Below are 13,384 nucleotides of genomic sequence, written 5' to 3'. Positions count from 1 at the left end.
TACAAGAATATATAGCTGTAGTGAAATAGAGATATACTGGTTAATGAAAACTAACAGGGATATAAACTAGTAGTATTAAATACAAATAATACTGTTCGTCATTAATAGAGATATAGTTTATCTTGTAAATTTAAAATAGACAGGGATTAATAATATCTGTAGTTCTTCAAATAGTCAAATTTGGTTACAGTATAGATCATTTTTGATTATTGTTTACTAAGTTTTGCTAAATGATTATCATCACTAGGATCTATGTAGTAAATACAGGTCCTCTGTAATAATAGAGGATTCCTGTAGTAATACAGGATATACTGTAGTAATATACAAGATATACTGTAATCAATAAGGATATACTGTAATAAATACAGGATAATACTGTCGTAAATAGATTATCACACTCAGGATATACCTGTAGTAAATAGAGGATATACTGTAGTAAATACAGGATATACTGTAGTAAATACAGGATATACTGTAGTAATAAAGGAATATACTGGGAAATACAGATATACTGTGTAATAGAGGATATACTGTTAGTAAATACAGGATATACTGTAGTAAATACAGGATATACTGTCGTATAGATTATCATCACTAGGATATCACTGTATTAAGTAGAGGATATAGTGTAATGACAGGATATACTGTTAGTATACAGTATACTGTAATAAATCAGGATATACTGTAGTAAATACAGGATATACTGTAGTAAATAGAGGATATACTGTAGTAAATACAAGATATACTGTAATAAATACAGGATATACTGTAGTAAATACAAGATATACTGTAGTAAATAGAGGATATACTGTAGTAAATACAAGATATACTGTTGTAAATGATTATCATCATAGGATAGTACTGTAGTAAATAGAGGATCTGTAGTAAATACAATATACTGTATAAATACAGGATAAAAATACTGTAGTAAATACAGGATATACTGTGTAATAAATACAGGATATACTGTAGTAAATACAGGATATACTTAGTAAATAAGGATATACTGTATTAAATAGAGAATAATACATTTTGGAAATAGAGGATATAATCGGTAATAAATAGGATATACTGTAATAAATCAGGATTACTGTAGTAAATACAGGATATACTGTAATAATAGAGGATATACTGTAATTGAGATATACTGTAATAATACAGGATATACTGTAAATAATAGAGGATATACTGTAGTAAATACAGGATTAACTGTAATAAATGAGGATATACTGTAGTAAAATAGAGGATATACTGTAATAATTAGAGGATATACTGTAAAAATAGAGGATATAGTAAAGAGATATACTGTATGTAATACAAGGATTACTGTGGGAAACAGAGGATATACTACGGTAAAAATCAATGATATAATGTAGGAAATAGAGCGTCATCACAGTCTTGGATGGACTGTGACCAGAAATCACACCAATTTCTTTCTTGACAATCCAATCATTAGCTAAATGGGCCCCAGGTGCCTATATAGTGAATAGTGAATAGGGTGCACTATATAGTGAATAGGGTGCACTATATAGTGAATAGGGTGCACTATATAGTGAATAGGGTGCACTATATAGTGAATAGGGTGCCATTTGAGTCACTGATATAATAGGGTATGATCACAGTGCTGCGGGCTGCATACCAAACAACCAATGAATGATGCTGCCAATACATGCTCCCCTCCCATCCTCAGCAACACATTCCATCATTTTCAAGTTGCCTGCTGGTACAGCAACTCTCTGCGTTTGCTTTTAGAGGAATGTTGTGTTGTCCAGAACTCCACACACCAATAAGAAGTGAAGCTGAAGAAGATGAAGAATCTCTTTAGTTGTCACTCAGTATTAACACTTCTGTATGTATATAGATACATACAGATATATCTTCTATCTTCTATATGCCACATGGCTGGAACTAAAAATAAACATCACAACGAACACATTTATTAAAGTTCTGTTTTTTTTATTTATTTTGTTTTCATTCCAAACATACATTTTTCCAATTCTAAGAGGGTGTAAAGCAAAATAAAAAATTATTACATATATATAATTGGTTAAATAAGCTACATAAATAAATATTACCATTAAACTGTCCTCCATACATTGGCATACACCTTAATAGGCTACTTTTAATTACTTTAAAAGTACTTTGTTAAAATAAACGTTTTTAATGATATATCAATTGCACAAAAAGAGTGAACGGGTTATGGTTACAAGCGTACAAACCTCCCTCTATTTGCTCAAAGTTCAGACAGACAGACAGACAGGCAGACAGACAGAGGCAGGTAACTAGGAGTGGGAGTGGCTGGCTGAAGAGATCCTCAAGGAAATAGCTCAAACATTGCACGTTCATTACGGAAATGGCAACGCGATGAATGCCCGTCGCGCAAAGTTAGTTATAGGTTAGGTTATTATTGTAAAGCACCGGGTTACTAACTGTATAGCACTTTGTGACGACTGCTAATGTAAAAAGGAGTTTATAAAATAAATTGTTATTTCGAGGTTATGTCTATTTGTAAATGAATACAAAGTGACCTCAAATAGACTTAAGGGAGATGATTTTATAAAAAAACGATTATTAGATTTGATATCATGAGGCATAATGTTCTGTGCAAATGGTCCCATATGTATTTTCTTTAGGCCTAACTTCAATAACCCCATACTCATCATTCAAATGGGAACTAACATATAAAAGTGACACACAAGGTTAACTTGTATGCACCATGACGCAGTAGCCTGTATTTTTGGAAAGCTGCACGTCTTTTCAACAAAAACAGATCTTATTTCGATATGCATTGAGCCAGACGCATTTCATTTTAATATGCACTTACACGTTGCACACTTGATTTAATTTTGGGGGGGCTAGCCGGGCTACTGTCTGTTTGACATGTAGGCCACAATTCATCACACAGGTGACTTAATGGCAAGTTGATACAATGATGATTCTCGATCCAGTGTAAAGCTTAGGGCCTTTCACTTCACTTCAACCGTAAATGATTTGCAGTGTTAGATCCACATCAAAATATTATTTAAATTCCACGAGTAGGCTATTAGCGTTGCCTTTAAAAAAAAAATCGCCTTCTGAGAAAGCTTTGCATTGCACTTATTTAGGAGCGCCAGTGTTCATTACATTAAGGGGTTTATAATGTAGGGTTGGCCTCGACCTTGACAAAACGACCTGAGTGGTTCACATTGCAAACAGTATGCTAACTGGTTAGATTCTCTCTGATTTGGACTAAGAAAAAGGGCCAATGACATATTTGTCCTGTTAGAATAACAGGCGACTATTAGGCTAACAGGAGTCGATAAACGTTGTGCGCTGTGCGGGGTTAAGGATGTTGGCCCCGTGGCCTTTGGGTTTAATATGCCGCAAGTAGGCGAACTGTCTGTGTATTAATCATTAACAAAAAAACAAATATATAAGCTATCCTCATTACAGCCTATTTGTCTTTATTCATTTGAAGGTTAATAAGAGTCGTAAAGGGCATGTTTTTGTGTGGCATTAAATAATACTTTATACCAATGTTATTCCAATACTATGCCTAGGGGTTTTTCATTCGTAATTTGAACATTTTTTTGGTTAGATTACGTAATTGAATTTGGGAAGTTTGCTGTAGGGTAAATTGCCCAACATTGGCTGCTGACGGTTGTCAGAGAGAGAGAGAGAGAGAGAGCGTGAGAGCGTAAATAGTTAATGCATTGCATAGCAGCGGACGACAGCGATTATATAGGACAAACTGCATAGCGTTTGAACCAGTTGTTAGCCTATAGAGGTTATGGTCAAAATGACCACAATAACCTACATTACTAAACAAATGTAACCGATTATAAAACGGCCAGCATACCAAAGCTTTTCCTATGTCAAAGGGATCTTTTTTTTTCTTCTTTTTTTTTATCACCAAAAAAGGAAGAAGTTCGATTACAATAATTATTTTCTATTGATTAAATGACATTATAGACTACTTATTGCACCCACAACAGAATGCATTACGTTCTCTATGCTGCGCAAATAGCCCCGTTTCTAGTAGATTCAAGCTATGTATCACAGCAAATAGACTAACATCACAGCTTCCTTTCTCACACCGTAGGCTACCACTGTGACAAACATATAGTCAGATAAACCTGGCAACAAGAAGGCTACAGCAATGGAGAATCCCAGTGATTAAAGAGAGTTTTCAACCAGAATGTCTTTGATTCACAAATATAATCTGATCCCAAACAAACCCATGTGATGATTTGCCAGCAGTCCAGAGCAATGAAGGTAGAAACAGGGATGGGGGTGGGGGGGTGGTAAAAATGAATATTCTCTGCAGGAGAAGCAAAAAAAAAAAATGTAAATACTATCACAACAAATAGGCCTGTACACCGCGTGTCCGTGTTGAATAAGCAGTCCAGTTCGGTGCTGTGTAGGTAATGTCTGTGGGTTTCATAAAGGGAAAGGCGACGAATGGACACTTCGCTTATGTCATGGAATAGCAAATTAGTTCTGTGAATTTAGGGGCTGGACTAAGAGGCGTGGGTTACGTAGGCAACTCTTCTGCCCATGTGACCGTCTAGGTCTGGGAGAATCCATAAGTAGGGGGCATAAAAAAACAATTCTCCATTTCTCTTAAAATATAGAAAAATAATATAAAATGTACAATAATTTCAGTTTGCTTTTGTAATACACTTGTTCCATAAGTCATGTTGTATAATACGCACGGAAATCAAAATCTCAGAAAGACGATTTCTCAGCAAGCATTAAAAGCTGACTCTCCCCTTCCCTCTGAAAGTGGTATCGCCACAAGCTCAAATTCTGAGAATTGAGCTCCTCTGATTCTTAGAACTGGGGTTCTTAGAAGTGGTGATGCAAGAAGTTTCTAGGAAAGCAATACCAGGTGATATTTTTAAAAAATTATTTTTTTCCTATGTAATTTGGCGCGAAGTTGTACTCTTCGTTGCAGGTGATGGTGTAGTGCTGGCGGTGTTTCTGAATGTGTTTTATACTGTAAATCTAGGTGATTTGAAGGTGTTTTGGTGGACTGTTTAGAGCGCACCGTTTTGCCCCTGGGTGACAGTGCTCTTGACATATCTGTTTCTATAATAATATTCCGCTGTCTTCACTTCACTATACGGCTCTCGGTTCGCCTTCTGTCGGTTTGACAGTGGAGGCGTTTTGTTACTGTACTGTGCTGATCGCAAAACAGAAATGAGATTACGTGGTTATTCTGTTAGACATGACTTTACTGCTAATAATGAACAAGGAGTTCAGTTTAACTAAATGCTGCTGCCTTTATTCTAAGCAAAACTTGGTTTAGATCTGACCTGGCTGGGTTTTGTGTATTTGTGTTTAATATCAGCGGTGTTGCACAGAAATTATTTCGGTGTTTATTATAACGTGCTTCTCATCCGCATAACTAAGTAACTTGCACAGTGTGTTTGGGCTTGTGGCAGATGTGCAGGGATAGGTGTGTCAGTGGTGTTATGCTACATTGTTTTATAAATCCAGACAGTCTTGGAGAAAATAATCAAATCGAACATCGGGATCTGGTTGCACGAGATATTGATTGTCTTGTTTCGCAGTCCCCTCCCCAACACACACACACACACACACCTCACGGAAATATGGTTTTTTAGTTTGTAGCTTTCCACAGCCTAGTTTACGAGCGCAAGTTTGTACCTGCGTGCTATCTGTCTGGAGCCAGGGATGAATGACTTTAGGCAACATGACAGGAAAACGGTACAATGTCGTAGTTATAGTATTTGAATGGTTAACATATACAATGTTGCAGCATTAGAATGTATGTTTGCTAAGCTTCCATGCAAGAAGTCTTATTTAATTTGTTTGTTTTTTTTAAGTCGATTTGAAGTGTAGTTAAGTGTCTGAAAGTAGTACCTTTGAATCTCTTCATCTGTGAATTTGATTTGAAAAGTGAATAACCTTTAAAAAAAAAAAACTAAACATTTTGAGAATGGTAAAATACCAAAGCAGTAGTCGTAGGTGGGTTGTAGCCTCTGTTGACCGCTGAGAAGCCTGTTCACTTGTATACATGATTCATTTCGGGTGGTGTCGAGTGGCAGCCTAAGACTTGGCATTGAGTCAGAGTGATAGTACTTGTTCCAATGTGTTATTGAACGGGCTGGCTCAACATGCTATTCCACGTGAAGAAACTGTCATTTTAAAAACATTTATTACATTGGGTTGGAGGAGGAGGAGGAGGGGGGGGGGGGGGGGGGGGGTGACGTAGTAGTAAGTTAGGATACCCGTTAAAAAGCAGACTGTAGCCTAAACAAACAAACTTTGAGAGCAAGTGTTCTCAAAATATGCTCAAGTCTTGTTGTGCGTTGCAATTAAATTATGTTATTGCCATAACACAGCGTTTCCTAACCTCGGTCCTGGGGACACCCCTGTGTGCACGTTTTGATTCTTGCCCTAGCACTACACATTAAAAATAATAAAAACCTGACGATTCATGAGAGGTTTTGAATAAACTGAGTAGTAGTGCTAGGGGAAAAAAACTAACTTGCACCAATTGGGGTCCCCAGGACCGAGTTTGGGAAACCCTGCCAAAACGTGTTCTCTTGCGCCTGACTACCCGCTATTTATATTGCGGAAGAGCACACGTATACATTTCTAGGCTATCTTAATATATTGATGACATCTTGTGGTGTATGATCTTTAAAAAATTCATGGAGCAGTTTGCACTTTAATCTACCTTTTTTGATTGCATTAAATATTTAAGTGTAGTTTTTTTGTTGTTATTATTGTTATTATTGTTAATAATAGTAAATTATTCAGACATCTTCTGTCAGTGCACAGTAAAGTTAAATCTGGCAACTTTTTGTCTGTCGCATTCATACAAATTTGACATGCTCAACAACAACAAAAAGGTTCTCTCCATCTCAGATTATGTGTGAATAAATAGTGGTACGGTTGTTTTTTTAAATTAACGATATCGCCGGGAAACTCTGGAGTGAGGCGTTGATTCGGATGGAAAATAATCAACTTCGAATTCCGATACAGAATGTTCAATACGTCGGAAGTGCCCCGATAATAGCGCACACTTTATAATTTAAAGACGCACCGCTTTATAATTTGCCGGTGTCAACCAGACAGGTGTATTTTGATGTATACTGTACTCTTAGGAAGAAGTAGCCAACACCTGGTGTTTTGTATCTGTTTCCATGCTGAATGTGACAGTGTTGCTATGTGACATTAAACGATGAGCTGCCACATAACCACAGGCTTTGACTGCCTAACGCAGGGCTAGACTTTCTGAATAAGGGTGCCGGGGTGATCATTCATCCTCGACATTCAAGTTCGAGTGGCAACAATAAAGAAATCAAGTGTTCTCCCACTTTCTGAACAGAAAATGTTACTTAAATGCTCCATACTTTATGCTGTTCAATGGCGCTGCCTATTGGCTGCAAACCTCTACTGCAATCAGGGAGATGATGAGAAGAGATGAGGGCAATTTCCTATATTAAAATAATCAACATTTTTAAAAGAGACCGACAGTATCCAGCCTTCCTGCCATGCTTTCTCTTGTATATCTTAATGTGTCTCATTAAACTACTGCCTCGGGACCTGGGCTCTCCATACCCTGTAGACGTTTGCTCCAACCCCAGTTGTAACTAATTTAATTGTATCAATCAGGTGTGCTCGTTTAGGGTTTGTGCAGTAACCTACAGGAGGGTAACTCTCCAGGAACAGGGTTGGAGAGCCCTCCAGGTTGAACCATATTCCACCGGTTTTCACCTCCAAAATAGCAGCTTATTTGATGAATAACCTGTATATAACCTTATGTATATCCATGGCACTGACCAGGGGAATTTATTTTGTATTTTTTTCCCAGAGCTTGACAAGATGGCTTGCGCAGCAGACAGCTGTATCCAATTCACGCGTCACGCCAGCGACGTACTGCTGAACCTCAACCGGCTACGAAGCCGGGACATCCTCACAGATGTCACCATCCTGGTCAACAGACAGCAGTTCCGTGCTCACAAGACTGTCCTCATGGCCTGCAGGTGTGTTGACGCCAAGTCCTAGCATGTGTACCAGTCTGTTTGTGCCATCATGCCAAACAGTGTTTTTTTGGCATGACAAGGAGTTGACATGCTAGCACAAACAGATCTAGCACCAGGCTCTGTCCCACTTCTCCCCCCCCCCCCCTACTTTCTGTCACGCTTGAACCCAGTTTGCATGTTGCTGTTCCGTACACATGGCATGATATTTAAAGTCCCTTTCCTGTCTCTGTCTCTGTCACACACTCACACACTGTTCTGGGCTCGGTTTCCTGATCTCCATGGAACTTAGACTTACTAGTGTTTTAACGATGCAGCTGTCCTACAACGGCCGAAGATGTAACATCCAATCAAATGTATTTATAAAGCCCTTCTTACATCAGCCGATATCTCAAAGTGCTGTACAGAAACCCGGCCTTAAACCCCAAACAGCAAGCAATGCAGGTGTAGAAGCATACGTTTTTTTCCAAAACAAAACGCGAGAGAACGTTCACTAAGTGCGTCGTTGAGGTTAAGTGTTAATGTTGATAGGATCGAAAGGAAGCGCTGCTCTCGGATCAGAGTTATCCCTTTCTAGTCTTACCTTAACATTATAATTATTCCACAATACTGACGCTGGATCAGCTCCTAGAGAGATATTACCACCCATGGCTGAAAAGATTGAGATGATTCATATCTACCTCAAATACCTTATTATTATCTATCCTGATGTCTAGTCACTTTACCCTGCCTTCATGTACATATCTACCTCAACATACCTATATATTATCTATCCTGATGCCTAGTCACTTTACCCTGCTTCATTGTACATATCTACCTCAAATACCTTATTATTATCTATCCTGATGTCTAGTCACTTTACCCTCCTTCTGCTGTCCAGTATCTACCTCAATACCTTATTATTATCTATTCTCGATGCCTGTCATGTACCCTGCCTTCATGTACATATTCTACCTCAAATACCTTATTATTATCTATCCTGATGCCTAGTCACTTTACCCTGCCTTCATGTACATATCTACCTCAAATACCTTATTATTATCTATCCTGATGCCTAGTCACTTTACCCTGCCTTCATGTACATATCTACCTCAAATACCTTATTATTATCTATCCTGATGCTAGTCACTTTACCCTGCCTTCATGTACATATCTACTCCAATACCTTATTATTATCTATCCTGATGTCTAGTCACTTTACCCTGCCTTCATGTCATAATCTACCTCAAATACCTTATTATTATCTATCCTGATGCCTAGTCACTTTACCCTGCCTTCATGTACATATCTACCTCAAATACTTATTATTATCTTCCTGAGATGCTAGTCACTTTACCCTGCCTTCATGTACATATCTACCTCAAATAATTATTATTATCTATCCTGATGCCTAGTCACTTACCCTGCCTTCATGTACATATCTACCTCAAATACCGTATTATTATCTATCCTGATGCCTAGTCACTTTACCCTGCCTTCATGTACATATCTACCTCAAATACATATTTTATCTATCCTGAGTGTCTAGTCACTTTACCTGCTTCATGTACATATCTACCTCAAATACCGTTATTATCCTATCTGATGCCTAGTCACTTTACCCTGCCTTCATGTACATATCTACCTCAAGAACATTTATTATTATCTTCCTGATGTCTAGTCACTTACCCTGCCTTCAATGTACATATCTACCTCAAATACCTTATTATTATTCTATCCTGATGCCTAGTCAGCTTTTCCCTGCCCTTCATGTACATATCTACCTCAAATACCTTATTATTATCCATATCCGTGATGCCTAGTCACTTTACCCTGCCTTCATGCTACATAATCTACCTAAATACCTATTATTATCTATTCGATTGCCTCGTCACATTTACCCTGCCTTCATGTACATATCTACCTTTAGAAGTATAAACTGTTAACATGCAACCAATTTCAAAGCATTATTTACTGAGTATACAGTTCCATATAAGGGAAATCAGTGCAATTGAATTAAATCATTCAGCCCTTATCTATGGATTTAAATGATGACTGGCAGTGGTGCAAGCCGATGGGTGGGCCTCTGAGCGGCACTGGGGAGCCAGTCCAGCACATCAATGAGGTTTTCCCCCACAAATGGCTTTATTACAGACAGAAAATAACTCAGGATGATATGGCGTTGTGTGGGCGAGCTGCCATCACCTCAGGATTCAGCGTGATAATGCAACGGCCCATGTCATAAGGATCTGTACAACAATTCCTGGAAGCTGAAAATGTCCCAGTTCTTCCATGGCCTGCATACTCAACAGACATGTCACCATTGAGGCATGTTTGGGATGCTCTGGATCGACGTGTACGACACGCGTGTCCAGCAAACGTCACACAGCCATTGAAAGAGGAGTACGGACACACATTCCACAGGCCACAATCAACAGCTGATCCATCGATGTGAAGGAGATGTGTCGCGCTGCATGAGGCAAATGGTGGTCACACCAGATACTGACTGGTTTTCTGATCCACACCCCTACTTTAAAAAAGTATCTGTGACCAACAGATGCATATATGTATTCCCAGTCATGTGAAATCCATAGATTTGTTTAGTAATAGTTGATGCTATTGCCATATACACCTGTCAAATCCACTCCGATCGCCACATAGGGATGCGGTATTACACAGTTCCAGGATGATTGATTTCTAACTGCCTAGGTTACTCTGAGGCAAGGGGAAGGAATTCAATGATGCAGAGGGATCACAGTGACCTTAAATTATGAATTGTTTTAAAAATGTGGAAAAATGCAACAAAACCCAATTAGATCATCATTTGAAAAGGAAAGATGCAGCACCGTTAAAATAAAAAATAAAATAAAAAAAGTTAAACTTGACGTTTCGGCCTTCATCTATGGCTTTCGTCAAAACAATGTCAGACTGAATGGACTACTACATAGGCCATATGGATAAGGGACGACAATTGGCAAGGACTCTAGTCACCTGGCGCTGCCAATGAGATGTGCCGATCAATGTAGATCCACAGGGTTAAGAAGTACTGTGGTCAATGGCGCCACCTAGTGGAAAACAAGTATAGAAAACAAATCACAAGAGAACGGTAGAATAAAGGCCTAGGTTCTATTATAGTGTCGCGTCGTCATGACGGCCAACTCACACGGAAACTGTTGTATCCTAATAAAATTATCATACTGATGATCGTTACACACCTACCTACGTACATTCCTACTGAAATGAAAACAATTGAAGCGAAAAAAAACAAAACATTTTAAGTTACACAACTTATCTCGTCGCATCTTCCAAGCTTTGGTAATAACATTTGCAACCAGGAAAACTTGTTTTCTGAATAGCCATTCAAGTTTTTCAAAAGTACTACAGAATAGTTCAGTTTATTTTATTTTTTCTAACAAGGTTTCTCTTAAATCATAAAGTGCAGTTCATTCTTGATCTCCCCTAAATCAGACTATACACAGCCACTCTTGTTCATCTATGACGTTGAACCTCGCTATTTGTATTGCCAGAGGCAGTATCCCGGTTCTCAACATAAGGATATTTGAATTATTGTTAGGTGACGGGTGTCAGGGTTCGATGTGTTTAAAAAAAAAAAAAAAACATTTTATCTGGTTAGAAGTTGAGTTGACAGTTCTTTTGTCGCTAAGGCTTAACTTGTGTTTAATCATGTTGACATTGCATCATAACTTGTTTCTAAATGTGTCGTAGAGCAAATTCCTTTGTCCAAGGGTAATTGTATGTTTTTATCCCAGTTGAAAACCTCTAGTATGTCGATAACACGTTTCCATAACCTTGTCATTTCACTCTTCTGCCTTGTCTCCTTGAATAGCAAGGCTTGGGGAAAGCTTATGCACGCCAAGGAAACATCTTATAGCTATGTTTTGAATAGTTAGCCCTATTTTACAAAAAACAACAACATTTAATTAAGTCTATTCTCCCAATTTCACATATTTCCAACATATATTCACATGTTACACTTGACAAGCAGCTTCTTCATTCCAGCTCTTGGCACTGCGCATACAGATGGTCGCGGCTGTGTGTCAGTTTACGCGAGGCACTCATGCAAACCTTCATATGGATAAATCTCACATTTTGAGTGGAAATTATCCCACACATGGTTTACGACTACACGTGATTGATAAATCAGTCCCCAAGTGTGCAAAGCTCTTAGACTTACACCACGGTGATTCTAAAACACCGTGGTTTGTAGTAAATGGCCAAGCACTCCGTGTCGTGTCGTGGCCAAGAACAGCCCTTAGCCGTGATATATTGGCCATATACCACAGCCCCTCGTGCCTTTTTATAGCTTAATTGACTCAGGGGTGTGAATACTTATGGAAATGGAATTGTACGTATTTCATTTTCAATAAATGAATACATTTCCAAACATCTTTTGACTTTGTCATTATGGGGTATTGTGTTTTTAGATGGATGAGAATCTATTTAATCCAGCTTGAATTCAGGCTGTAACACAACACAAAATGTGGACTAAGTCAAGAGGTGTGAACCCTTTTTGTTCTGTAGGTCTATGCGGTCTGGACTGTATCTGTTCATATCAGTCATCTGGGGTTTCACTGGCAGTGAAACCCCAGACACCCCCCCTGGGTGTCTCTCTGTCCCCCCCCTGGGTGTCTCTCTGTCCCCCCCCGCGCCGCGCCCACCCCCATCCCCCCTTCGCTCCCCCTTTCGCCCCCTCCCCCGCCACTGGGTGTCTCTCTGTGTCACGCCCCCGCACCTACACCCTGGGTTCTTGTGTTGTCTCTCTGGGTCCCTACCCTGCCCCGCTCTCCCCCTCTCCTCCTCCGTCCATCCGTCGCCCCTGGGTGTCTTTGTCTCGGCTTCCCCCCTCGCCCCTCTCTACCACCCCCTCCCCTCCACCTGGGGTGTCTCTTCTTGGTCCTCCGGCGCCACCCCCGCTGGTCGCTGGGTGTTTCGTCTTCCCTCCGTGTCACCGCCCCGTTGCCCCCCCGGCGCATGGGTGTTCGTCTTGTCCGCTCTCCCTTGCTTCCTCCCCACTCCTCCCTTCTGGTCCTGCCCCCCCCTCCCCCCCCCTGGGTGTCACTCTCTGTCCCCCCCCTGGGTGTCTCTCTCTCTGTAAGCAGTTTCCAATGTTAGCTGTTATGTACCAGTAATGGTATATTTATCTTGGTCCTCTCCTCCTCCTCTTCTCTCTAGGTGGGCTGTTCTACACTATATTTACGGACTCCCTGAAGTGTAACCTGATGCCATCAGTCTGGACCCCAAGGTGGATCCCGAGGGTTTGCCGTCCTGCTGGAGTTCATGTACACCTCTAGACTGACGCTGAAGGAGACTCTGATCATGGCTATCTGAACACAGCCATCTCTACCTACAGATGGATCACGTTGTAAGAACACTTGGCCACGATTTCA

General features: G+C 39.7%; 1 protein-coding gene across 1 annotated transcript in view; it reads left to right on the top strand.

Annotated features, from left to right (window-relative positions):
• Positions 1-4,763: 4,763 nt before the first annotated feature.
• The window catches only part of bcl6aa (BCL6A transcription repressor a), a 22,775-nt gene continuing 14,154 nt past the window's right edge, over positions 4,764-13,384 (top strand). The window contains 2 exon segments of the mRNA XM_024138835.2: positions 4,764-4,870; positions 7,829-8,000. Of these exon segments, the coding sequence (XP_023994603.1) occupies positions 4,840-4,870; positions 7,829-8,000 (203 nt within the window). The 5' untranslated portion in view covers positions 4,764-4,839.

The sequence above is a fragment of the Salvelinus sp. IW2-2015 genome, unplaced genomic scaffold (genome assembly GCF_002910315.2).
Source record: "Salvelinus sp. IW2-2015 unplaced genomic scaffold, ASM291031v2 Un_scaffold1598, whole genome shotgun sequence".
In the NCBI taxonomy this organism is placed as follows: Eukaryota; Metazoa; Chordata; class Actinopteri; order Salmoniformes; family Salmonidae; genus Salvelinus; species Salvelinus sp. IW2-2015.
Note: the sequence above shows the minus strand (reverse complement) of the source record. Positions and strands in the feature narration are given on the sequence as shown.